The 24,760-nt window shown below is 39.0% G+C and overlaps 1 protein-coding gene across 1 annotated transcript in view; it reads right to left on the bottom strand.

The window, feature by feature from the left end:
- Positions 1-24,760, bottom strand: part of LOC140138358 (uncharacterized) — a 118,748-nt gene that overhangs the window by 47,676 nt on the left and 46,312 nt on the right. Inside the window, 22 exon segments of the mRNA XM_072160261.1 lie at positions 198-231; positions 978-1,178; positions 2,138-2,337; positions 3,788-3,929; positions 5,268-5,462; positions 6,440-6,627; positions 7,442-7,583; positions 7,882-8,088; positions 9,606-9,784; positions 10,552-10,720; positions 12,410-12,594; positions 13,177-13,324; positions 14,058-14,255; positions 15,224-15,622; positions 16,808-17,018; positions 17,704-17,858; positions 20,666-20,879; positions 21,511-21,656; positions 21,744-21,765; positions 22,479-22,621; positions 23,158-23,346; positions 23,943-24,125. Coding sequence (XP_072016362.1) covers positions 198-231; positions 978-1,178; positions 2,138-2,337; positions 3,788-3,929; positions 5,268-5,462; positions 6,440-6,627; positions 7,442-7,583; positions 7,882-8,088; positions 9,606-9,784; positions 10,552-10,720; positions 12,410-12,594; positions 13,177-13,324; positions 14,058-14,255; positions 15,224-15,622; positions 16,808-17,018; positions 17,704-17,858; positions 20,666-20,879; positions 21,511-21,656; positions 21,744-21,765; positions 22,479-22,621; positions 23,158-23,346; positions 23,943-24,125 — 3,850 coding nt within the window.

A 24,760-nucleotide genomic window follows, 5' to 3' on the forward strand; every position in this document is an offset into this window, starting at 1 on the left:
GTCGCACTGAAATCAAAGTTGGCATATCATAAGGTAATTATTGATATATTTTATGAGTTACATTAGCCAGTGTTCCCTCAATTTACTTAATTTACTTTACTTTACTTAAGAGTATCAGCCCACTAATACTCTTAAGTAGCCCAGTTCAAAGAGCACCCAAAGATGGGCAGTTAATGTGGATTTAGCACAGCAATCACCCAACTGGTTGGAAGACTTGATCACTTTCTTTACCTAGTGTCCAATCAACGAAAAATCGAAAAAAATCACATATATATCACCACAGCCAAAAAGTTAGTAGCCCAATTTTTGGAAAGTTGCAACACTTATTTAAACCATGGTTTTTCATGAAGCCTAACTCATCGGCTAAACCATGGTGTTGAAATCACTGCTAATGGTATGGTGTGTCATGGAACTTGGAGACAAATAAAAAATAATTAAGAGAGAGTCGCTGTAGAGCTGTATAGAGAGGACCCCAAGAACTGGTCGTGGGGTAGTGATGTCTTAAAATTCTTCCGGTGAGCATGCTTTGTTTCCCCAAGTTTCATTACCATACACCTTACCAGTTGCGAGTTATGCAAATGAGCTACCTATTTAGCATATTTTGCGACAAATGAATAAAATAAAGAGAGCTGCCATCCTCCACTAAGTCACATGACTATACACCTTACCAGTTCCAAGAAATCATGCTTGGACGGACTGACACATGGACAACCAGTAAACATAAATGGGCTGGTACAGTTTAAAACATGCTCCCACAGAAGGGTGTAGATTTCAAACACAGTCCCCCATTTAGGTAACCCATTTGAAATTCATACTCCCTGTGCGGCAGATTAATGCCATGTCTTCCATAGAGTGTATGGAATTCAACTGCAATAGCCGGATGACTCCAGAGTCGCCATAAAAAATAAAATGACATTTATTGCAAGCAGCTGCACTGAGTCAATTATCATTATCATTACAACAAAAACCATAATTACCTCTCCAAACTCTCCAGCAACAAAACCAAACGGTGAGCATGTCGTAAATGTGGTATACACATAGAATCCTGAGCCAGTACCTTCTTCATTGGTGTGGAACCGAAGCTGCACATTACGGCTACGAGATAGCCACTCCGGTGGGTTACCGTCGACTTTACCACAGAAACGAGTGGTGAGCTGCTCGTTGTTCAAGTCTATAGCCTGGGAAAATAAAATGGTAATGTAAAATTAGGAAAAATCATCTTAAAATCTAGTTTTATTCAAGGTTTTGCACCTTCCAAATTTGAATTCGAATGCAAGTTCATACATGCTGGTAATAAACAATTTTTAAAAGCACAACAAAATTAATTTTAAAAAATGCTGCCAATAAAAGAAATAATCAGGAAACAATGCTCTTTCTTTAAAACAATGGGCTATTCCATTTAAAATCCACACTACCCCTGTGGAATATTTTGAAAATATCTTCCACAGGGGGAGTATGAATTTCAAATGGAATGAACACATTAACAGGTCCATTTGAAACTCTCCATCCCCCAATGGAAGATTCAGGTTGAATCTTTCTCTGAGGGCATATGGAATTCAAATAAATAAATAAATAAATAAATGTAGATATTTATATAGCGCTTTATGCCGTAAACAGCCTCAAAGCGCTTTACATTTATTCCGCCGTTATTAGAATATGTCGGAACCACGCTTTGCTGCCTACAAATGGCGCAGGGTTCATCAGTACAACGACTGTGACTACCCCTAACAGCTTCCCATTGCACCTGGGTGGGGTGAGGCAAGCGTGACAAAGCGCCTTGCCCAAGGGCGCAACACGGTGGCCGGGGACTCGAACCCACACACGTCAAGCAAGCTCTCAGATTATGAGTCCAAGGCCGTAACCACTGAGCCACCGTGCCCTCAAATGGAACTGGCTAATATGTTCATTCCATTTGAAATTCATAATCCCACTGTAGAAGATATTTCCAAAATCTTCAACAGTGGTAGTGTGGATAAAAACGAAATAATCAATATATATTGCCCACAATTAAAATTTTATAACTTCATATCCAAAATCACATCCACACATGTAGCTGATATTACAACAATAAAACTTTGTTTTGAAAATAGTACTATCATGAATAGAGACGAAGGGTTTTACAACTTTTTGTACCTACCTCCAAATAGTCATCTTCACATTCGCCATCCTCATTTGGTGGATCCAAATCAATTTCTAAGAATCGCAACAGAATGCAAGTCTCCGATCCGGCATCGGTGTTGTTGAATGTATATACACAATCCAAATTGGTGCTGTAGTTTCCTGGGTAGTCCTCGCTCAACACAAGCTGGCCATCGGTGTCATAAAATTGATCACAAGCTGGAAAATTAATAAACCAAGAAAGAGATTATTAAATGATTACTCTGATCAAGTGGTGATGGTGCAGGTTGTGAGGGGTGAAAACAAAAAATCAGAAAATGTGGTTAATTTTCCATTGTTGTATGATGGGGACCAATCAGGATTTCAACTGGGACAGCCCAATATTGTAAACCGGTAACAAAAACATTTCATTTTACTTGGCTAATTTATTATGCCCAAATTTCAATTAAATATTTCAATTAAATGTTTAATAATAACTCCAGGTATTGAACTAAACCAGGGCTGTCTCACATTCAGCATGAGAATTGAGCATTCTGACACTTCTCACACTTTCCTGCCAAGGTAGTAAAATCTCATGCCAATAGAGGCCCTGCATGCTTCTATCGATTAGCTTCAAACAAAGGATTTGAACCGATGTCCTACACCGTAATCATGGTGCAGTGCAGTCCATTCTATCAAATGTAGTCATCAACCTATTTGATCGTAGTGCATTTGTTATGTTTGTGAGACAAACTGTCTCGGTAGATTGCAATCATGCTCTTGTTGAATGCATTTGAGTAGTCTGCCATATTTACGGTAGGATACGTCATATGCACAACCCCTATCAGGTAGTAAAATCTTAAGTGTCTTGGCTCAAATAATAAAATAAGCAATTGTAGTTGGCAAACAATAATTACAACCCGGCAGGCCACTGTCCGACAGTATTTCACGCCAAGCAATTACACAGATGTGGACAGCCCTGACTAAACTATGAACATGAACACTGAACTGAACCCAAGCTTTGTGATTACCAGACAAATTTGGTTTAACCCCATGAGAACTACCTGCCGATTGGCCAAAAGGAAGTTTCTATTATCAATTGGACCAATCAGCAACATTGTTAGAATAATTTCACCACACAAAAAAATTGGGGTGAATTATTTGCAGAGCTCCATTCTGATTGGTGATTAAAGTGAAGATATCCACATAAACTGACTAGACAATGTTAGATCGGCAGGTAGTGCTCAGTGGGTTAATCAATACCTGCTTATAACCCATAAATAGGATCATGGCCGCCATGGCATGAGTAGCCATTTTGTATGTTAAATATAAAATAAAATTTGTTTGGTAATGTCAAGGACTTTGGTTCAGTTCAGTGTTCATAACAGTTCGACTCCAATATCTCAAAGTTTACCAAAACGGGAATTGCTTATTGTTATTGTGCAAAACGTTCAAAACAAAGAACCAATTAAGTACACTACATGATTCCTGTTGCAGTTGACTGCATGGGTACACCGTCGCGCCAAGGTACCTACACAGTACTCATACTGCACAGGACCCGCTAGCAGTGGTACTGTACTAATACTGGTACTCCCCTGTACAGGCAGCCTCAATGGAAATTTGGTAGTGATAATTAGTACACACAGTGGAGAGCAAGACCGTTCTCTTTGACATCAAACAAATCACTTACATGGGCAGGCTTCCAGCTCACAGGCCTCAGTTACTGGAGGTTTAGTTTCGGTACAAAAGCTATCTGCAACAACGTTGCCAGTTGCAATAGCAATACATGGTACTTCCCTGCTTCGCATTCCAACACCACATGTGGCATCACACTGTGGAAAAAGGAAAAATAAAGAAAATTGATTTTCATGCTGTGCATGCTGGCCATTATAGGTTTCAAAATAAAAAAAAGTATCAAGAGCTATCTCAAGAACCACTGAACCAATACTAGGCTTGTCTGTACTTATTTTAATCCATTTTTCATGCCAATTCCAAATATGGTCATGATTGACAATTTTGAAAACTTGTCGTCTGCAGTCGAGAGAGCGTTAATAACACATACAATTAGAGAATAGATGTTGTTTTCAGTCTTTGTTGTGTATCATGGGAGATACAGTTATGTTAAGCACAACAAGGCTGGAGGCGGAATGCAACAATACTGAACTTTTATCTGTACCTCAATCCACATTAGACACCACAGAATTAGAGAAAGGCGGAGGAGAACTGGGACTCGACCACCATCTTGATACAGTCATGGAGCAGAAATTGGGGCAATTCAATTTCCGTCGGAATGCGCTCGAGGCAATCTTTGTCATGCAAGAGCAACATGGATGATGGGCGCATTTGAGAACCCGTCAGCACTATCCATAGATTATTGCTGTTAATGCCTTGCTAGCCTTGACATAAACACATAAAAAGTAGTATACAGGCATAAATAAGAGGTTTTTTTAAATAATCATTGATGATATTCTGTGCTTATTAAAGAAATAGGTATTTTTGGTCGACAGAACTCTTTATTATCCCAAGTCTGCTGAGAGCTATATTATTCACAATGTTTCTACCACAAAATTGGAGAAAGAGAACCGGGACTCCATATACCGCCACGTACAATTGCCCCATCAGCTATGGGGAGAAAATTGGGGGCATTTTGGTCCTTACTGACGGTGCGCGGAAACTTATACTCCATCTGTGGAATACTTTAGTTTAATCTTCCACAGGGGTAGTGTGGATTTTAATTGGAATAGCCCACAGAGAACCCGGACTCCCTATACCTGCACATACAATAGCGTCGTCCCCTATGGAGAGAAAATTGGGAGTATTCGAGTCCTTGCTGATGGTGCACGGAGACGAACAAAAACGATTCTGCATCTTATCTTTAGCATCGCATCCAGGCCGCATCAAGCACAGAGATAACTAGCTGAAAAGGGGAGAAATGATCTCTTGTGGTCGACCAAATTAGCTTAGGTAACTTTTATACAGCAGGTCATGTGATCTGACAAAGTATGATCCTTCTCATTTATTGATTGATTACAGTTACAATCCATACACCCCTCCCCTCCCATAGCTGGGTGTATGGATCTTAACTGGATATAAGAGTAAATATCTGGAGGTATCTAAAGTTACTGTAAATAACTGAAACTTTGCTCACTTCCTTTAAATAAAATGCTTACCTCACTCCAGTTTCCAGGGATGAATGCATAGCTTGGGCAAGCATTAAAGTTGGGATACACGCTGTATCCTTCAGCAGTCACTATGTTATCAGAATGGAAGCGAAGTTCTACTGTACCAGAAATCGACTGGAAGTTGGATGGACGGGTAGTACCACAGACACGGAAAGACAGGGCCGCATTGCCGGTATCTACAACCTTAACAGAGAAGAAATGGTTCGACAATTAGATGTGTGTGGAATATTGTTAACTTGCCATGTTCATGCACACCTGCTAGTCTGCTACATACACACCCCCACGCACATATATCCCACCTGCTGCTACATAAAGTAAAAGTAAAGGAGACGATCCTGTATAAACAGTGATCGGAGTGCCCATCTCTTTCATTGGCGATTGGGCCAGACTCCTCCATGTAATGTTGCTATAGGATCGCTACACCTCCACAGGTGGAGAGGTGGAGAGGAGGTATCAAGATAAAGTGCCTTACTCAAGGGCAAAACACAATGGCATCACAGGGGCTCGAACCAACAACCTTCCGATTATGAGTCAGAGCCTGTTCCGCGGCCACTGTGCTGCTACATACACCCCATACATAAGCTTATCCCCCATAGGCTTAACCCCCATTGCCTGACGCATATATCCCGGGACCTCAAAAATGACAAAACAAGTCCCAATTGTCCTCTGCTTGTCGATGTCTTATCATACCAAGTCTCCACGAAATCAGTAATACAGAAAGAGGTTCTCATTGGGAATGATGCCATACCATAGTGGGGGTATAGGACATCCACAAAAAGATATACACCCTACCCACATGTACAAACAACCCAAGGGATACTCGAGTTTGGTTTGGGTAGGGCTGTGCTACCGAGAAGTTGAAAGTTGAACCATCAAAATACCAATTTTTATAAGAAATGTGGACCCATCGATATACCAAAGTCAAAACTTTTGGCCAAATTTAACACAAATTGTTTTAGTTTTCCCCAAAACATTTGTTGAAATTTCAAACAGTTTGGCTACAGTTAGACAAAATTGTGCTATTTTCCCAAAACATTAACATTTTGAAAAAAGGACCCATTGATATACAAAAAGGTCGAAAATGCTACCCTTGTTTGCGACATGTCCCCATATGGTCATTTGTACCGAGTACCCCCCAAACACAAACACACACGACATACCTCCAAATAATCTCTATCACAAATTCCAGGAGAAGAACCTGGTTGGATATCAACATCAAGGAATATAAGAGAGATGCAGCCAGCATCGTTAATAAATGTTGTCACACAGTCCTCATTGTTGCCATAGTTGAGTCCTACGCCTGGATAGTCCAGGACAACCCCAGATGTTGTCACTGTTTGATCACAACCTGATTAGAAAAATACGAAAAAAAGGGTAAATAAAGTTGCAAGTTTAAAACTAACAAGTAGATGGGGCGTAAAATGTGTCATAGCCAAACAGGTCATTCTCCAAAAGTGCGGCTTGAAGTGGCTTTCGCAGCTTGTTAACAAAAAAGAAGCCCATAAAATTGAGGAAAACACACCCCGGAATAGAGGCTGTTGCGTTTCTTAAAAAACAAAATAAAAACCACATTTGTAAAATGACCTCAAATGACCCTAGATGACCTTTCAAAAAACTGCTTCAGCAGGATTAGCTTGGAATTCTAGTTGACCAAACTATTGTGAAATATTCATGCAGAACAGTTTTTGCCATCATAGTGCGACCTTAAAATCAATCACTGCAAGGTCAACTGGTTCATGCTATTTTTCGGAACAGCTATCAAAATGGTTTGCTAACAGGTGTGCAAATCATGGGTGAACAAGGTATGACATATTCACTACAACAGCAAATGGTGGCCCTGAAAAGAGCAGTTGGGGCATTCTACATTTTTAAATCTCTACTTTGGATTAAGGCCACCATTGGTGATACTCTAAATCAGAAAATCTAAAAAAACTCATCGAAATTCTGGTTTGTAACGAGTTTAGGTGTGCTAGGATACCCTAAAAGTGGTAAGACCAAACATGACCTAAAAAGACTCAAAAAATAGCATTTTTTTCTTGTTGTTGAAGTCTGTCCATATGGAGACTTGTTACGCAACTGAATGGAGCTTAATTCCTACAATCACTATTTAGCGTCCTTAATTCTTAGAAATATTCAATGAACACAATAAAGATAGCACATACTTGGGCATTCCTCCAGCTCGCATGGCCTGCTGATCTCTGGTTTTTCTTCAGGACACAGGGCCTCATCAGCAATTACATTGGTAGTTGCATGACGACACACTACAGAACGAGTTTCCAGACCTTCTCCGCAAGATACGGAACACTGTCAAACAAATAGAATAGAAAGATGTCAATAAAAATGAGAGAGTGTCACTATCTTTTTGCTAGAAGATATTAAATATCATACACGGAACTATAAAGTAGCTAAATATAGATTCAGAAACATAAAAAAGTTCTGCCTTCAAATATGAACACATGTAATTTCAAGGGAGAAAAAAATAAAATCAATTTTGCACAAAATTAGAGCAAACGTGGACATTTTGTAATTTAGGGTTTTAATTGGGGGTAGGTGAGTTCTGAATGTTCTCCCATGCTATGATTATACTAATGACATAACTTACTACGCTCCATTCACCGATGACCCATGTTCCTACATAGCAATCATCAAAACCAACGTTGGCAATAAAACCACGGTTCACATCGGCCCCGTTGCTTGCAAAGGTCACACGCACAAAGTTGGATGCAGAGTACCAAACCCGGCTTAGGACGTCTTCTTCATCACCGCCACAGATTAATCGATCAACAACGACACTGTTCTGATCATCCACCTAAAAAAAACCACAAACAGATAAAAAATTTGTTCAAGATTTGGAATAATTTTTTTCTCAAAACCGAAACAGAGAGCCAATCTGCTACCATTCTTATCTACCCACTCTATTTTGAAAATGCTCTTTTTGTTTTAGTTTTTAAGAAAGCAATGAATTATAATTTGCAATAATATCATCATGTGATGGTAACTGCATAATTTATCAGCCAAATTGAGTTTGTGCCGACTCCAAACTATCACGTGCATCCATCTTGCATCATTTACCAATCACATATTATAATCAGATTCAATACATTTCAGGTACATATCCTTAAAACTTTTGAAGGCATGTTTCTTCCAGCTTTTTCAGCTGTGACAGCAATGCCATGGGCATGAAAGTTAGTCTTAAAAACACACTGGTCAACCTGTAATAACAAGCTGGACTTCAGGTCACCATACTATATGCCTTCTGGCAATTCCAGCGCTGGGACTACTTTCAACCACTAATTTTATCAATGGTATTATGTCATGCCACTGCCCTGCCCAACTGACCTCCAGACCACCGGGAATGTGTTGACATGCGAAAGGACAGAGCTGTCGAGGTATATGAGATAAAATTATGATATCCAATTTCGGAAAATGAAACCAGCGGAACAAAATCAATTACATTCACTTTTCTCTGAACGAGGGTATCTTTGCTCAAGTTCTTTAAGGGATGCGGTATGAGCGTTTGGACAGTATTTATTTTGGGACATTAGAGCACATCAGACATATCGAATTGCATTCTGAATACGAAGAATGTCATTCTGATATCAAATAATTTTGATTTTTTGAAATTCGCAATTTAATACACATTTTATGGCAAATCATTAAAATTGATATTTTTGATATTTAACAGTACTTGAAGTAAACTTTATAAATCTGATGATTAATACTTAAAGTGTATGCAGGTGGGATGAAAAGCCGACGATCAATTGAAAATTTTGACCTTTCAGTATTGAAGATATGGATTTTTTCCCCAAAACACAAAAAAAATTAGGTCTTTTTGGGAAAAAAATCCATATCTTCAATATGAAAGGTCAACATTTTCATTTGACCGTCGGCTTTTCCTCCCTGCTACATACACTTTAAGAATATATCATTAGATTTATATAATTTACTTCGGACTTTATATATCAAAAATTTGAAAAATATCAAATTTTTATAATTTGTCATAAAATTTGTATTATATTGTGATTTAAAAAAATGAAAATTATTTGATATCAGAAAGACATGCTTCAGTATTCAGAATGCAATTCGATAGGTCTGAGATGCTCTCATGTCCCACAAAAAATACTGTCGAAACGCAATAAACGCTCATTTTGGATCCCTTAAAGATATGTTGACAAAATGACAAATTCATAGCCAAATGATGGTGAATAAAACTATTTATTTGATCAATAATTAACTGATAATTTTGCATTCTTTTTAACCCATCAAAATAGTTCATAGTAGTCGATAATACAGCTGGTACATAGTTCCACGGAGTCTATTACTTACATCAATATAGTCACCGCATCCTTCATCTTCTAAATCAACATCCAAGAACGTCAACTCCACACAGCCACTGCCGCTTATGATGGTCACCTGACATGATTCATCGTTGCTATAGTTACCGGGAAAGCCGGGTGAATAGATTGGTTGGTTGTTAGATTGGATGATTCCTCCGCAAAGATCCGCTGTGTCATAAAAAAAGTTGATTAATTGATTGATTGATTGATTAACTGACTGACTGATTGACTCACTCACTTGAAATGGAAGGGATACCTAACTAAAGAGTCGACAAATTCTAGGTATTACAATCTTTTATTCTGAAAATTGCATATCATTTTTGTTGAAAACAGTACCTGCTTTGCCTTGCAATCGGTGGATTGTGAGTATCGTGTTGAGTACTTGGATAAGGCCTTTTACCTTACTTGCCTCTCTCTACCCAGGAGTGAAATGGGGAGCTGTTATGAATATTGTCCATTGAGCGCTGCTCAAAAGTATGAGCATGCCGTGGGCATTGTATGGCAGCTGACATATTCTAATAACAGCAGAATAAATGTAAAGTGCTTTGATACACGCAAAAAGGAGCTGCATAAATGCCAACATTTATTTTCATTATAAACTCATTTCTCACTATCAACTATCCTCATTCATAGGTAGATCCAGGAAGATAAAAAAGTTTTGGGTCATGCCTGTTATATTCCTCTGTAAGGCCAAAAAAAAAGAAGGTTTGTCTCAAAGCTCACGAGAAATTTAAAAACAAATGCGAAATGTGATTTTTTTTTTTTTATTCCCGACTTTTTCATGGTATTTTGAGAAAAAGTCTGATTTTCGCCAATTTTTTCTAAAAATTTTGAAATAAAAAAAATTTCCGCATTTCTTTTTTGTCAAATCGTGCGATTTTACAAACGCGCGCGCAAGCTTTGAGACAAACCTTTTTTTTTTGGCCTAAGCTTACTTGTTGGATCCACAAAACTGTACGACACACTGTAACCACTGTCTACAACATCAAGATCAGTTGCGAAAGTAACTCTCACTTCATTAGTGAGAGAGGTGAACAAGGTTGTTGCTGTAGATTGAGTACCGCAGAAACGTTCTGGTATAGTAGCTGTGTTCACATCATCAATCTATAATATAAACAAACATATAATAAGTTAGACATACACACAGACATTCACAACTTCATGATCCAATCCTAGCATATTATTTACACTTTCCACAAGGAGTCACAGGTCATTTAACATCAATTGCAAATTGATTAATTGCAAATCAAATCAGTAGTCTATGTTGTTACATTGTATATCCATGGCAGTGGCGTGCGCAATATTTTTAACCGGGATCCATAGCAGTGGCGTGCGTAGGATGTTTTTCTGTTCCCCCGAATGACTGCACCCAAAGATTTAAGGTACTAGCGTCCAAAATCTACAAAATTTTGAGGAAAGTTCAATTGGTTTCACAATTTTTTTAAACCTCCCAGGGGGTAGAGCCCCCTGAAGCTCAGTGACTACTCCAGTTCCCCTGTATGACCATTTCCCCGACTGATAGGTCAAACTCCCCTTCTGCGCGCCACTGATCAATGGAGCAAATTTCTAAAATGCCTATAACAATTGACAATTTCAATGCAAAACTACATATGTGACGTGTCATGTCAAAAGCAGACACTTTTGGGCAGGTTATCAATTTTGCCTTTGCTCCACAACGCTGTTTTCCCCAATGAAATCGGACATTCCTAAGCGAAGATATTGAGTTTGTAAGTTATGGTATTATAAAATGGGAAATTGAGATATCGGCCTTTAGAAATATTATTGACAATGTTGAGAGTAGGAATTACCTTGAAAAATGTCTCAAAAAAATACAAGATGCCAGTTATATTCTGGTCTGAAACTATCAGACAATATTTTTAACATTAATAACATCACAAATTTGCAACAAACCCAAATTGTAAAAAAATCACCCGTGGGCAAATTTTTGGCTATTTCTCCATTGACGATCCTGCCCAAAAGTGTCTGCTTTTGACATGACATGTCACATATTATAATTCCCCTTATCCGGATTTTTCACTTATTTCGGTCAATGCTTGGTCCATCATGGCTGGATAAGAGAGGAATAGTGCCTAACACTGATTTACTAAAGGAATGCACTCCTGGGAAAATTTATATAGGTTGTCCGTGTGACGCCAGTGTGAGGTCATTTTCAGCCATCTTGTGGTGGGTAAATCAATAAAATTAAATCAATAAAATTTAAAAAAATCATGTGATAACCTGGAGACGAGTACAGGGATTCGCACTCATGATAATAACAGGAAATGCAACCGTATCGATCTACCAGCTTTTACCCACAAGATGGCGTAAGGTTGACAGCCTTTATTGCATCTTTGGAGCGCCTCGTTATCCTAAGGGGCTGTGCAATAATTATGAGCCCTGGGGGAGGGTAAAATTGGGGGGGCAAGAAATTTTGGCGAGCTGAAAGGGGGGGCAAGCAATTTTTGTCAGTCGAGAGGGGGGCAAGTGATTTTTGGCACATATTCATATTTTAAATAAAATGCTCTAAAAAGGCTTAGGAAAACAGTACGGAATCACTTTAATATGCAAATTTTCCTGCTCGCTGCGCTCGCAACATATATCTAGACCATTTAAAGTTTGCAAATTTGGCCTGTGTAAGGGGGGGCAAAGGTTTTTAGCGGGCCGAGAGGGGGGGCAAGTGATTTTGGCGGGCCAAGAGGGGGGGTGCGATTTTTTGGCGGGCCGTTCGAATTTTTTATTATATATAAATAATTATTGCACAACCCCTAAGACAAAACACCAAGTATAACTTACGATTAATGCATCTGCTGAGCAATCGGTGGAGTCCTGAAGCTGGAAGTATAAGACAACGATCTGGATGACTTTACCGAGAGGAGCCCTGATGACGTTGACGCAGGTGGCATTGTTGGTGTAATTGGATGGGAAGTTTGGTGAGGTGAGGGTACCTTCGTCTGTACGGACTACTTCTGCTAAGCAGGCTGAAATAGGAAATGAGTCAAAATGGGCTATTATAGTAGAAATCCACACTGCCCCTGTGAAGATTTTGGAAATATCTTCCACAGAGGGAGCATGTTTTTCAAATGTAATTGGTCAGGTAATCATTTTGAAACCCATACTCCCCCCATGTATTATGTATGGCTTTACCTATATCTTGTGAGTATTTCAAAAAATGCTAAAAAAATAGTTGCCTCAAAAATGATACATTGAAACTAGTAAAAAAAAAAAACCCAGATGTTTATTTTTCAGGGGTAAATACAATTTTATGCCACTCTGGATTAAGTATGTGTGTGCAATTCAATTCTGCCACTGTGAAATCCAACATGGCATTACTCGTGAACTTCCGACAAAACACTACAGAATGGGGTCGTTTTTCATCACTTTAAGTTAGGACTATTTGGAACATCTTGTTTTTGTAACACACAAGCACAAAACTTGACATTAGTTATCGCGCCACATATTGGCAAGTATGAAAAAGTCTGTGACAGCACTTTTTAAAGACGGCACTTTTTGGCGGCAAATTTATGCAGCTACAATTATCACTTGCAACAGATTGCACTTACCATCTTCGCCAGGACACTCTTCCTCCCTACAACTTTGACTTGAGGCTGGTCTGTCCAATGATGCGCATTCAGTGTCATCCACCACCTGGTCATTGTCGTAACATGTTACATCACGATACTGAACACCGCCACCACAGGTAACAGAGCACTGGAGGCAAAACGATCAAAAGTATGCTAAAGTTGTTAATATTCGACGTATGCACAATCTAACATTACCTCTGATTGGTCAATTACATAATATTTTCACTTTCATCACCAATCTGAATGGAGCTTTCCAAATAATTCACCCCAACTTTTTTGTGTGGTAAAATTATTCTAACAATGTTGCTGATTGGGCCAATTGTTAATGAAAACCTCTTTTTGACCAATAGGCAGGTAGTTCTCATGGTGTTAAGAAGCAGTTACAGAATGTGTTACAGTTATGAGAAATTAATAAGTTTCATTGTACAACTCAATTCTCAGCTTTTCTTGCAATTAAAGGACACTAAGTAATTGGGTTAATCCATTTAAAGGCCATACTCCCCCTGTGGAAGATGCGGAAGATTTTGAAACGGTCTTCCACAGGGAATTAGCACATCAATCATCTCTATATAAAACTCACCCTCCCTCTATAGAAGATTCAGGTTGAATCCTTTTTAGATGGTGTATGAAATGGAGATGCCTTATGAAATTTATACTCCCTCTGTGGAAGATATTCCCAAAATCATCCACAGGGGTAGTTTGGACTTTAAATGTAATAGCCCATTTATCGGATCATTCTCTTGCTAACCTATGTCAATTGAGGTCAAATAGATGAGGTACCAGCCCGGGTACCAGCAAATAACCTGGAAATTATTTTGGTTTCAGTTCCCAAAATTCATTCAGCGAAACAGTAAGCTTACCTCTCCAAATTCTCCAGTAACGTAATAGACTCCTTCATTTGGTACAATCTCGTATGTAGCATCGAAACCACGTAAGTTGTTGGTCGAGTCCGATACAAAAATAACCTGGACTTCTGGTCCTTCGGATCTGTACACGTATGGCAGAGGCTCCAGTGTACCGCACAGTTTGACAGAGTTAGATCCTTGTACATCGATGATCTGTAGATTGTACGAAAAAGAAATAAAATAGTATTACTGCATAGTTTAAATATCGTAAAGAATAATAGAATCTATCTGGATATGAAAGAAAGCTCCAGAAATCATGAACAGAGACGAGGGACCCATTTACTTAGCTACGTCTTGACCTTATCATCTACAGGCCAGAGTTCATCAGGAAAGATGTTGGGTCAAAGCTCAGTACTCTGAGGAAGAATGTCGACCGTAGCATTCAAAACAGAGGTTAGTTGGAATTATAACTATATAGGCCTACTTTGGTTTTGAAAAATGAACATTGTAAACTGCAAACCTGATGAATCTATTTACTGGGTCTATTTACGGACTGGTTTGAAAATATTGGGCTACTTGAGTGCTGTCCGTCGCCACTTTAACTCTTGCCTTTCAGTTGTGGCAAACCATAACATCTCTTCACAATAAATCTATGAATGAGCACAGCCTGGTAAAGAGGCTTTAATACTGTAGGTAAAATTGTATACCTTCAGATGGAATGGTGCATGACCTAGCAGTGTTTGAACTCAAATAACAAATTGATATGCTGCCCTCTATAGCTAACGTGTTGATCCCTTGTTCTCTAATTCAAAATAATTCATGAGTAACATGAAGTTAAGATGAAACTGGCCGGATTCAGCCATCTGCCAAACTCAATCGACATTTTTTACAGGACGGAGTGCCCATCTCTTTCGTTAGCAATTAGACCAGACTCCACCATGAAATGTCGCGGGCGGGGGGTAGGGGGGGTACCTCCTCCACAGCGAGTGTGTTACCTTCCCAGCATTTAAGAATGCTGATATTTATACACCTGGGTGGAGAGGAGTAGTCGAGATAAAGTGCCTTACTCAAGGGCACAACACGATGGTGTCGCTGGGGCTTGAACCTGCAACCTTCCGATTACGAGTTGGGGCCTGTTCTGCTCAGCCGACTTACTCTTTAATCCCATTTAAGCAGCTTACCTCCACATAATCAAATACACAGTTAGGACTGGCTTCTACTTCAAAATCAGTGAAAGTAATCTCCACATGATACGCCTGTTCTGTCATCGCCTGCCTCCTTCGTCGTCTTCCTCCTCCGATGGTGATTGCAGCCACATAGTCCCGCTCACACGTTAAATCAGAGGGATAGTTATTTGGGTAGTTAGGACTACGAAGTTGATACGTGGTACCGGTATCGGCGTCGTAGGACTGGTCGCAACCGTATGCAGAAGGGCATTCTGCAACATAACAACCTTCAGTATCGGACGGACGATCAGTTTCGATGCATTCAGTGTCGTTGACTCTGATGCCGGATCCTTTGAAAGTGTAGCAACCGACGACTCTTGTGCGGGTGCCACCGCAGCCACAAGATAAAGAACACTGAAGGAAATAAAATGGAATAAAACAACTGACAAACTGATCTGTTCCTTACAATATGTAGTATATTCAACGCTGATTCGGCTAATCCATTTAACGTTCACACTCCCCCTGTGGAATTTTTTTCAATACCTTCCACAGGGGGAGTATGAATTTCAAATGGAATTAGCAAATCAACCAAGTCTTATTAATGGAGCTGTACAATGTGTTCATTCTATTTGAAATCCATACTCCCCCTGTGGAAGATTATTTCCAAAATCTTCCAGTGTGGATTTCAAACGGAATGGCCAATGGAGTGATTTAATAGCCATGTTGATTAATGGCCCATAATAAAGCTAATGAAAACTTGTCTAACAGCGAACCCGCTAAAAATTTACTCATTTTAATGAACTCCCGTCATAAAAGCCTATCCCACAATTTATCTAAAAATGTATACTGCGAATTTATACTGTATATTACTCCAATCGAAGTGAAAAGGGAGAAATCCTATTGACCAAAAATGGCAGACGTCTCCTCAATCCGACTCTGTGCTCCCAACCAAATGACTCACCCTATGAATTGGATGTTTAAAAATTAACCATGTTTATTTTAGTTGTTACTTTTACTGTCGCCGTTGTATACTGTCAATTTGTGTCGCTCTTATTTTGTGTTTTAGCAGGTAGACATTAAAATAGGTGTACTTGGATCTCTAGCTCTTGCCTTCACCTAAATACCAACAGTCCAACACCACCTTTAAAATCAAAATAAAATACTATAGGCAAAATATCTAATTGTCTATCGTGAGAGCCAACTTGGGTACGCACAGATATGTGTACCAGTTTTTGAATACAGTTGTCGCTAGACAAGGTCAAGGTTCGGTCATGTAGGTTGTGCAATCCTGTTATTCCATGAAAAGTTGCATCATCTCATGATTGAGAATTGGATATTTTGCCAATAGCCTGTTGTAATCCTACATGTTGCTTTTATGAGAGTAAAAGCAATTTTTACTGAAATTGTGTTATTCCAGTTGAAATCCATACACCTCTATGGAAGACATGACCTTAATCGCCCACACAGGGGGTGTAGATTTCAAATGGGGTTACCTGAAGGGGCAACTCCATTTAAAATCTACACCCCCTGTGTGGGAGATTAAGGTCATGTCTTCCATAGGGTATGTATGGATGTCAACCCACTGGCTTTCATTCTTACCGCAGACCACTCAGTGGTTTGCCATGCCCCATTGCAAGGTGGTCCTGAGCATTCCTGCACTGCAGGTGGTTCTTCCCCGGCTGGGCAAAAGGACGCATCAACTTCAGTGACAAGCGAATTGGCAAGACTATAACAAGTAACCGAGCGCATCTGTACGCCTTCCCCACAGGTGACGCTGCAGCCGCTCCAGTCGCTGAACAGCCAAATGTACCTATGGTGGTGATTATTACAATAAGATATTAATTAGGAATTTAGAATGATAAACAAACATATCAATTCATGAGACGTGTACACAAGTGAAAATACAGAATGCAGTGCTGCCATATGAAACTTTTTGCAATTAAACCTAAAACGCACCATTAAGGATATTTACATGTTAAGGGCTGTATGAATTTAATTTCCAAATGCATGGCATGCCAAATATTGCTTGTCCACCCTCTCACCCTGCCAAAAATTGCTTGCTTCCCCCATTTTCAGGCAGCAAAATAACTTTGCCCCCCCCTCACATGCCAAATGTTTGGGTTCCCAACTTTTAATGGTAACACGACAGTAGTTAAGCAGGAAATTTGGCATATTTTAAATATTTCTGTAATTTTTCTAGACTGTTACATGTTATTTAAAAGGTGCCTCTTAAATGTGTGCCAAAAATTGCTCCCCCTCCTATCGACCTGTCAAAAATTGCTCCCCACCCCTTTGGCTTTCCCCAAAAAATTAATAATTATTGCACAGCACCTTGAACATCACCCTAAAAAAGTAGCCAGACTTTCTGACCATGACCCACCTTATCCATTCACGAGATACAGCATCCCGAGGGACGGAAGCACGGAAGGATGGAAGGACAGACATGGCAAAAACAGTATGCCTTGTGGTGGAGGCATAAAAATCAGATTACTTACTGATTTGGACATTCCACTTCAGTGTCACATGGCTGTGTTGCTGCAGGTTTGAGGTCTGGTACACAGAGCCCGTCATCAACAATGACTTGTGAATCGGGAGCTTCCACACAGAAGACGAGACGTGTTTGTACGCCAAGTCCACAGGTCACAGAACACTGTTAAGTCGAGAATAGAAGTTAGTAATCATTGTGGTATTAGCAATTTATTTTCCGTATCAACAAATGATAAAATATTACAAAAGTGAGCTATTCCAGATCGAATCAATACATCTCCCATGGAAAACATGACCTTAAGGGATCCAAAATGAGCATTTATTGCGTTTCGACAGTATTTTTTGTGGGACATGAGAGCACCTCAGACCTATCGAATTGCATTCTGAATACGAAGCATGTCTTTTCTGATACCAAATAGTTTTCATTTTTGAAAATCAATATAATACAAATTTTATGACAAATTATAAAAATTTGATATTTTTCAAATTTTTGATATATAACAGTCCTCAAAGTAAATTATATAAATCTAATGACATATTCTTAAAGTGTATGTAGCAGGGAGGAAAAGCCGACGGTCAATTGAAAATTTTGACCTTTCATATTGAAGATATGGATTTTTTCCCAAAAAGACCAAATTTTTTTTTGTTTTGAGAAAAAAATCCATATCTTCAATACGAAAGGTCAAAATTTTCAATTGATCGTCGGCTTTTTATCCCACCTACATACACTTTAAGTATAAATCATCAGATATATAAAGTTTACTTCAAGTACTGTTAAATATCAAAAATATCAATTTTAATGATTTGCCGTAAAATGTGTATTAAATTGCGAATTTCAAAAAATCTAAATTATTTGATATCAGAATGACATTCTTCGTATTCAGAATGCAATTCGATATGTCTGATGTGCTCTAATGTCCCACAATAAATACTGTCCAACGTTCATACCCCAGCCCTTAATCAACACAGGGAGTGTAAATTTCAAATACAATTTCCTGAATGGCGACTCCTTTTGAAATCTACACTCCCTGTGTATAGGAGATTAAGGTCATATCTTCCATATAGGGTGTACATATTTTACTTGCAATAGCCATTACAAACACGATGGAGGAAATACAGTGGAAAGCAGGACCTAAACTATTAAAAACACAGACAAAAAAACCTTGTTTGGATTTTTAACACCACTTTTGAAAATGGCATTTCAGAGCTATTCAAGTGCAAGTGTGTTTTGGTGCAAGTTGGGACTTCACTGACTTGTGCATTAAAGTATTTTGATCCAAGTTGGGAACTTCACTGACTTGTGAATTAACAGATGTGTTTTGGTGCAAGTTGGGACTTCACTGATTTGTGCATTAACAAATGTGTTTTGGTACAAGTTGGGACTTTATTGATTTGTGCATTAACAAATGTGTTTTGGTCCAAGTTGGGACTTCACTGACTTGTGCATTAACAAATGTGTTTTGGTGCAAGTTGGGACTTCACTGACTTGTGAATTAACAGATGTGTTTTGGTGCAAGTTGGGACTTCACTGACTTGTGCATTAACAAATGTGTTTTGATCCAAGTTGGGAACTTCACTGACTTGTGAATTAACAGATGTGTTTTGGTGCAAGTTGGGACTTCATTGATTTGTGCATTAACAAATGTGTTTTGGTCCAAGTTGGGACTTCACTGACTTGTGCATTAACAAATGTGTTTTGGTGCAAGTTGGGACTTCACTGACTTGTGCTTTAACAAATGTGTTTTGGTGCAAGTTGGGAACTTCACTGACTTGTGAATTAACAGATGTGTTTTGGTGCAAGTTGGGACTTCATTGATTTGTGCATTAATGAAAGTGTTTTGGTGCAAGTTGGGACTTCACTGACTTGTGCATTAATAAAAGTGTTTTGGTCCAAGTTGGGACTTCACTGACTTGGGCATTAACAAATGTGTTTTGGTGCAAGTTGGGACTTCACTGACTTGGGCATTAACAAATGTGTTTTGGTGCAAGTTGGGACTTCACTGACTTGTGCATTAACAAATGTGTTTTGGTGCAAGTTGGGACTTCATTGACTTGTGAATTAACAGATGTGTTTTGGTGCAAGTTGGGACTTCACTGACTTGTGCATTAACAAATGTGTTTTGATCCAAGTTGGGACTTCACTGACTTGTGAATTAACAGATGTGTTTTGGTGCAAGTTGGGACTTCATTGATTTGTGCATTAACAAATGTGTTTTGGTCCAAGTTGGGACTTCACTGACTTGTGCATTAACAAATGTGTTTTGGTGCAAGTTGGGACTTCACTGACTTGTGCTTTAACAAATGTGTTTTGGTGCAAGTTGGGAACTTCACTGACTTGTGAATTAACAGATGTGTTTTGGTGCAAGTTGGGACTTCATTGACTTGTGCATTAATGAAAGTGTTTTGGTCCAAGTTGGGACTTCACTGACTTGTGCATTAATAAAAGTGTTTTGGTCCAAGTTGGGACTTCACTGACTTGGGCATTAACAAATGTGTTTTGGTGCAAGTTGGGACTTCACTGACTTGTGCATTAACAAATGTGTTTTGGTGCAAGTTGGGACTTCATTGACTTGTGCATTAATGAAAGTCTTTTGGTCCAAGTTGGGACTTCACTGACTTGTGCATTAATGAAAGTGTTTTGGTCCAAGTTGGGACTTCACTGACTTGTGCATTAACAAATGTGTTTTGGTGCAAGTTGGGACTTCACTGACTTGTGCATTAACGGATGTGTTTTGGTGCAAGTTAGGACTTCATTGACTTGTGCATTAACGAATGTGTTTTGGTGCAAGTTGGGACTTCATTGACTTGTGCATTATTGAAAGTGTTTTGGTCCAAGTTGGGACTTTATTAACTTGTGCATTAAAAAAGTGTTTTGGTATAGAACTTTTTTTTTTTAAGTATATAAAATAATATCCTGATTAATGTATTTCCATTCATAAGTAGGAGTCTATAATTCAATAGCAAACTTACTTCACCAAACTCAGTGGTGGACCATGTGGGTCCATCACAGCTAGGTGGAGGATCACAAGCTTGGGTTGCAGAAGGTCTGGTCAAGCCAGCACCAACACACTCGGAATCATCTGCTCTGTCTAGACTGGTGCCGCTTCTTTCTACACAAAGAACGACTCTAGTCTGTACGCCATCACAGCTACAGGTGCCGAAAGGTCCAACAACATACTCGAATCTGTAACAAAGGTTTAGAGATAAGGACAGGTAAATCAGAAAGTGAAGAGCAAGAAATCGTCGTTGGGCAGGAAAAACCTTGTATTAAACTTGCTTAAAACAAAACTGCGAAGAGGTTACAAATGGAAGAAAAAAACTACCCTTTTCAAAAGTCACAAATTCAAATAAAGTCTACAGTTTAGTAGGCCCATGCTTGTTAACTGCAAGGTGTGCTAGGACAAGGAATGGGACTAGCCACCTTACAACTCACTGTGCTGAGCTTTGAACCAAGAAGGGGATTTGCATGACTGAATGATCATAAATGTTCATTTGGTGGTATTTTAAACTGCACTCAACCACATGTGCTTTTCCAATTTTCCATCAGTAACAAGCCATGAATCAGTTTTTGCTTTCCATTTGTCACACAACACTCATATAGTAAACAGTCATATAATTATTTCCAAATTGGTTTTATTGGCACAAAATTGTACGATAATGACAGATGTCGAGAGGGGGACTTAATTCTTGTGATGTGTTTATTATATGGCCTTAAAAACCCCGAAATATAATCCAAATCCAAACTCCAAAAGCTACCCCTACTGCATTGCACACAATTTCATTCACTTTATTAAGCCAATGATTATCATACTTACACCGCATCACAAGCATTTGTAGCACATGGCTGTAAACTACTGGGTTTCTCTTGCAAGCAGTTGACTTCCTCAACAGCAGCACCTGTGTCGTCATTTCTACATTCTACGATGCGCACCTGGATTCCGCCGCCGCATGTTACGGGACACTGTCATTGGACAAAACAGAAAGGTTAAAGAAATCTTGTATAATCTGTAATTTGGTTCATATTCTACATCTGTTTGAGTAAACTTACTTTTGATGGTAGTAAGATCCCACTTTACCCCAAACAGATAATAAAGGCTTAAGTATATTTTTTAATACTTCTGTGGTCCCCATACACGCTGGTGATTATCGATCGCATACAATCACTGATGCGCTTGATGACAAATGTGTCAAAGGTCTGGTTGTCAAGACCATTGATCAGCCTATTATAATAAATTCATTTTAACTTGACAGTCACGGGGGCGTTTAGAATGTTCCAATGAGTCCGATAGGGCCCCAACTTACGTTAGAGTGAACATGATAATACGATTAATTTTCTTACATGTAAAAATACGGCCAATTTATTGTTTATTGTATAGGGCCTACTATACACAATTACTTTTTTGTTAGCCGCTGATGTTTTTCACTGACATAGGCCTGTGCATTATAGATATGTTCCCATGTTGAAAGTTGACAAGCTACTTCCTACTTGCTTTAAAGAGAAACCTATCCATTATTTAGACCTTACTTAAATATGAGCATAAGCCTGGTGATCTGAAGGTCCCGGGTTCAATTCCTGGATGATCATTAAATCTTTTACTGCCTCTCATGTGTTAAAACCTTTCTCATACTTAAATATGTTTATTTGTGCATTAGGGGCACTATAATACTGTAAGCCTTTAGTTGGATTGTCTGTAATTAGTAATCGTAGTTGTTGTAGTCAAGCAATGACTGTACTTACAGGTCCAAATTCTCCCACAAAAAACGAGTATGTAGTACAGTCCGCTAGGAAACAAAAGGTATCGTCAAGGTGTCGTCAGGACGCATAAGCCCTGCGTTGACACAGTTGGCCTCATCCACAGTAACACCATTGCTATCCTGGCAGAAAACCTCACGAGTTTGAGTTCCGTCACCACAAGTCACTGAGCACTGAAAGGTAAACAGAGATGCGATTCCAATGGGCTATTCCATTTAATATCCACACTACCCCTGTGTATGATTTAGCTCAAGGTCTTCCACAGAGGGAGTATCAATTTTGAATAAAATAGACAATTGGGTAACTTCCATTTGAAATACTCACTCCAGTTGTGGAAGATATAGGTAAAGCCATAATACAGGGGGTGTATGGTTTCACAATGATTAACTACATTTGAAAAACATACTCCCTCTGTAGAACATATTTCCAAAATCTTCCACAGGGGTAGTGTGAATTTCAACTGGAATAGCCCAATTCAGAATAACTATGATCGGGAAATAGCTGTACATGTAGTTATGGGTATAAATATTACAGAAATTCATTTTCAAATTTAAAAAATCCTACAAATCCTAAATTATAGGGTCATTTTGTACAATAAACACCTTTTTGCCAATTTGAGTCGGTCAGAAGACAACAAAAAAATTTTTTTGCCTAAACATTTTCACCTACAAATTATTGAAATATACTCCAACACTTGAATAAAACTTACCTCAGTGAAATCAGTAAAGGCATAGTTGTAGACTACATCGCCAGGACATGGTCCTAAATTACATGGAATGGTGGTATCGGGTACCACAAGCCCCGCCTCCAAACACAGCGCAAATCCAACAGACACACTTTCTTCATTGATACAGAAAACACTTCTTGTCTGTATACCAGCTCCACAGGTAGTTGAGCACTAATGAAAACACAGATATCATAGTGACATTTTACTGAGATTGTCGTCTTATTTTGGTATCAATAAACTAAATCCCACAGCTATACCTTGGTCAAATACCAATTGTTCGGCGCTCAACCAACAGAGTATAAATTCAGCTTATTTTGTAAACGTTGACGGTGATAGACTACAAACCATGTGATTCGCTGCAGGGTGTATTTCTATTGCTTACATTCTGCCTGTGCATTGTTCATCTGCCCCGCCCACCTTTACCAGATGAGCAATGGGGAGAGCGGATCTGAACCTGGCACCTCTAGCACTAAAAGCAAAGATCATAACCAGTGTGCCATGCTGCTCCCTGTTCTGTTTTGACCTCCAATCCTTCCCCAACCCCCTCTTTGTTATCCTTCCCTTTCAGCTCCATATCCTTAAGTAACAAGCTGAAATTTATTTGCCAAGGAGAGAGTTTGCTTGATCATAAAAGTGTTGATCACCATCTACTCATCTACTTGTTCTGTTCGACCTCCCATCCCCCTTTTCCCTCCCCTCTCTCCCCTCTTCCATGTCCTGAAGTAACAGCTTCCCCTTCCTGCCCCCTCCTTTCTCCCTCAACTTACAGCTCCATATCCTCCAGTGACAAACTGGAATGTAGAGGAACAGGCAGCGAGTGCACAAGGTTGTGTGGTGCTTGGCTTGGCTAGTCCCAAGTTGGTACAGGATTGGTCTGGCACTGTTATATCATTCGCATTTACACATGTCACAGATCGCGTTTGTATGCCTGTTCCACAAGTTACAGAACACTGAAATATAACATAACATGATAAGCAATATGAGCATCTCATCTCAAAATATTTAATAGGTATTATAATCGGTTTCAGCTTTGATGGCACCTCTGTCACGAGACTTGTTTAATTCTAAAATCACTACAGCCTTGATTTGCTTAAGATTTATTTGCTTCATTGCATTCACCCCACCAGACCATGCCAAAGTCAAATTTTGATAACAATGTTAATATTAATCATGATGAATGCATTCATTCTGTTGAACTCAAAATTATAGGCCTACTGATGTTTATTAAAATTAAAGTGGTCGGTAGTAAAATGGGCATAAAGAGTTTATATAATTAGATGATTAGTGACAATAAAAGTTATTGAATGCAACTTATCCTTGCATAATTATAATTGCTCACTTCAATACTGAACAATTCAGATTTTGGAATCTACCAGTTTATTGATCGTGAAAGCCCAAGTAAAAATTTAGACTATGTACTTCAGCTTTTAAGCAGAACTTTACCACAGAACTAAAACACACCGTCATTCATACTTGTTTATCAATCCAATTTAACCACTAGTACTAAGCATGGTAGTAGAAGACGTGCTAAATGTATAAATGTATGTCCATGCGCCAGTATAAACGTGCAGCAAATTCCATAGAT

The sequence above is a fragment of the Amphiura filiformis genome, chromosome 17 (assembly GCF_039555335.1).
Source record: "Amphiura filiformis chromosome 17, Afil_fr2py, whole genome shotgun sequence".
In the NCBI taxonomy this organism is placed as follows: Eukaryota; Metazoa; Echinodermata; class Ophiuroidea; order Amphilepidida; family Amphiuridae; genus Amphiura; species Amphiura filiformis.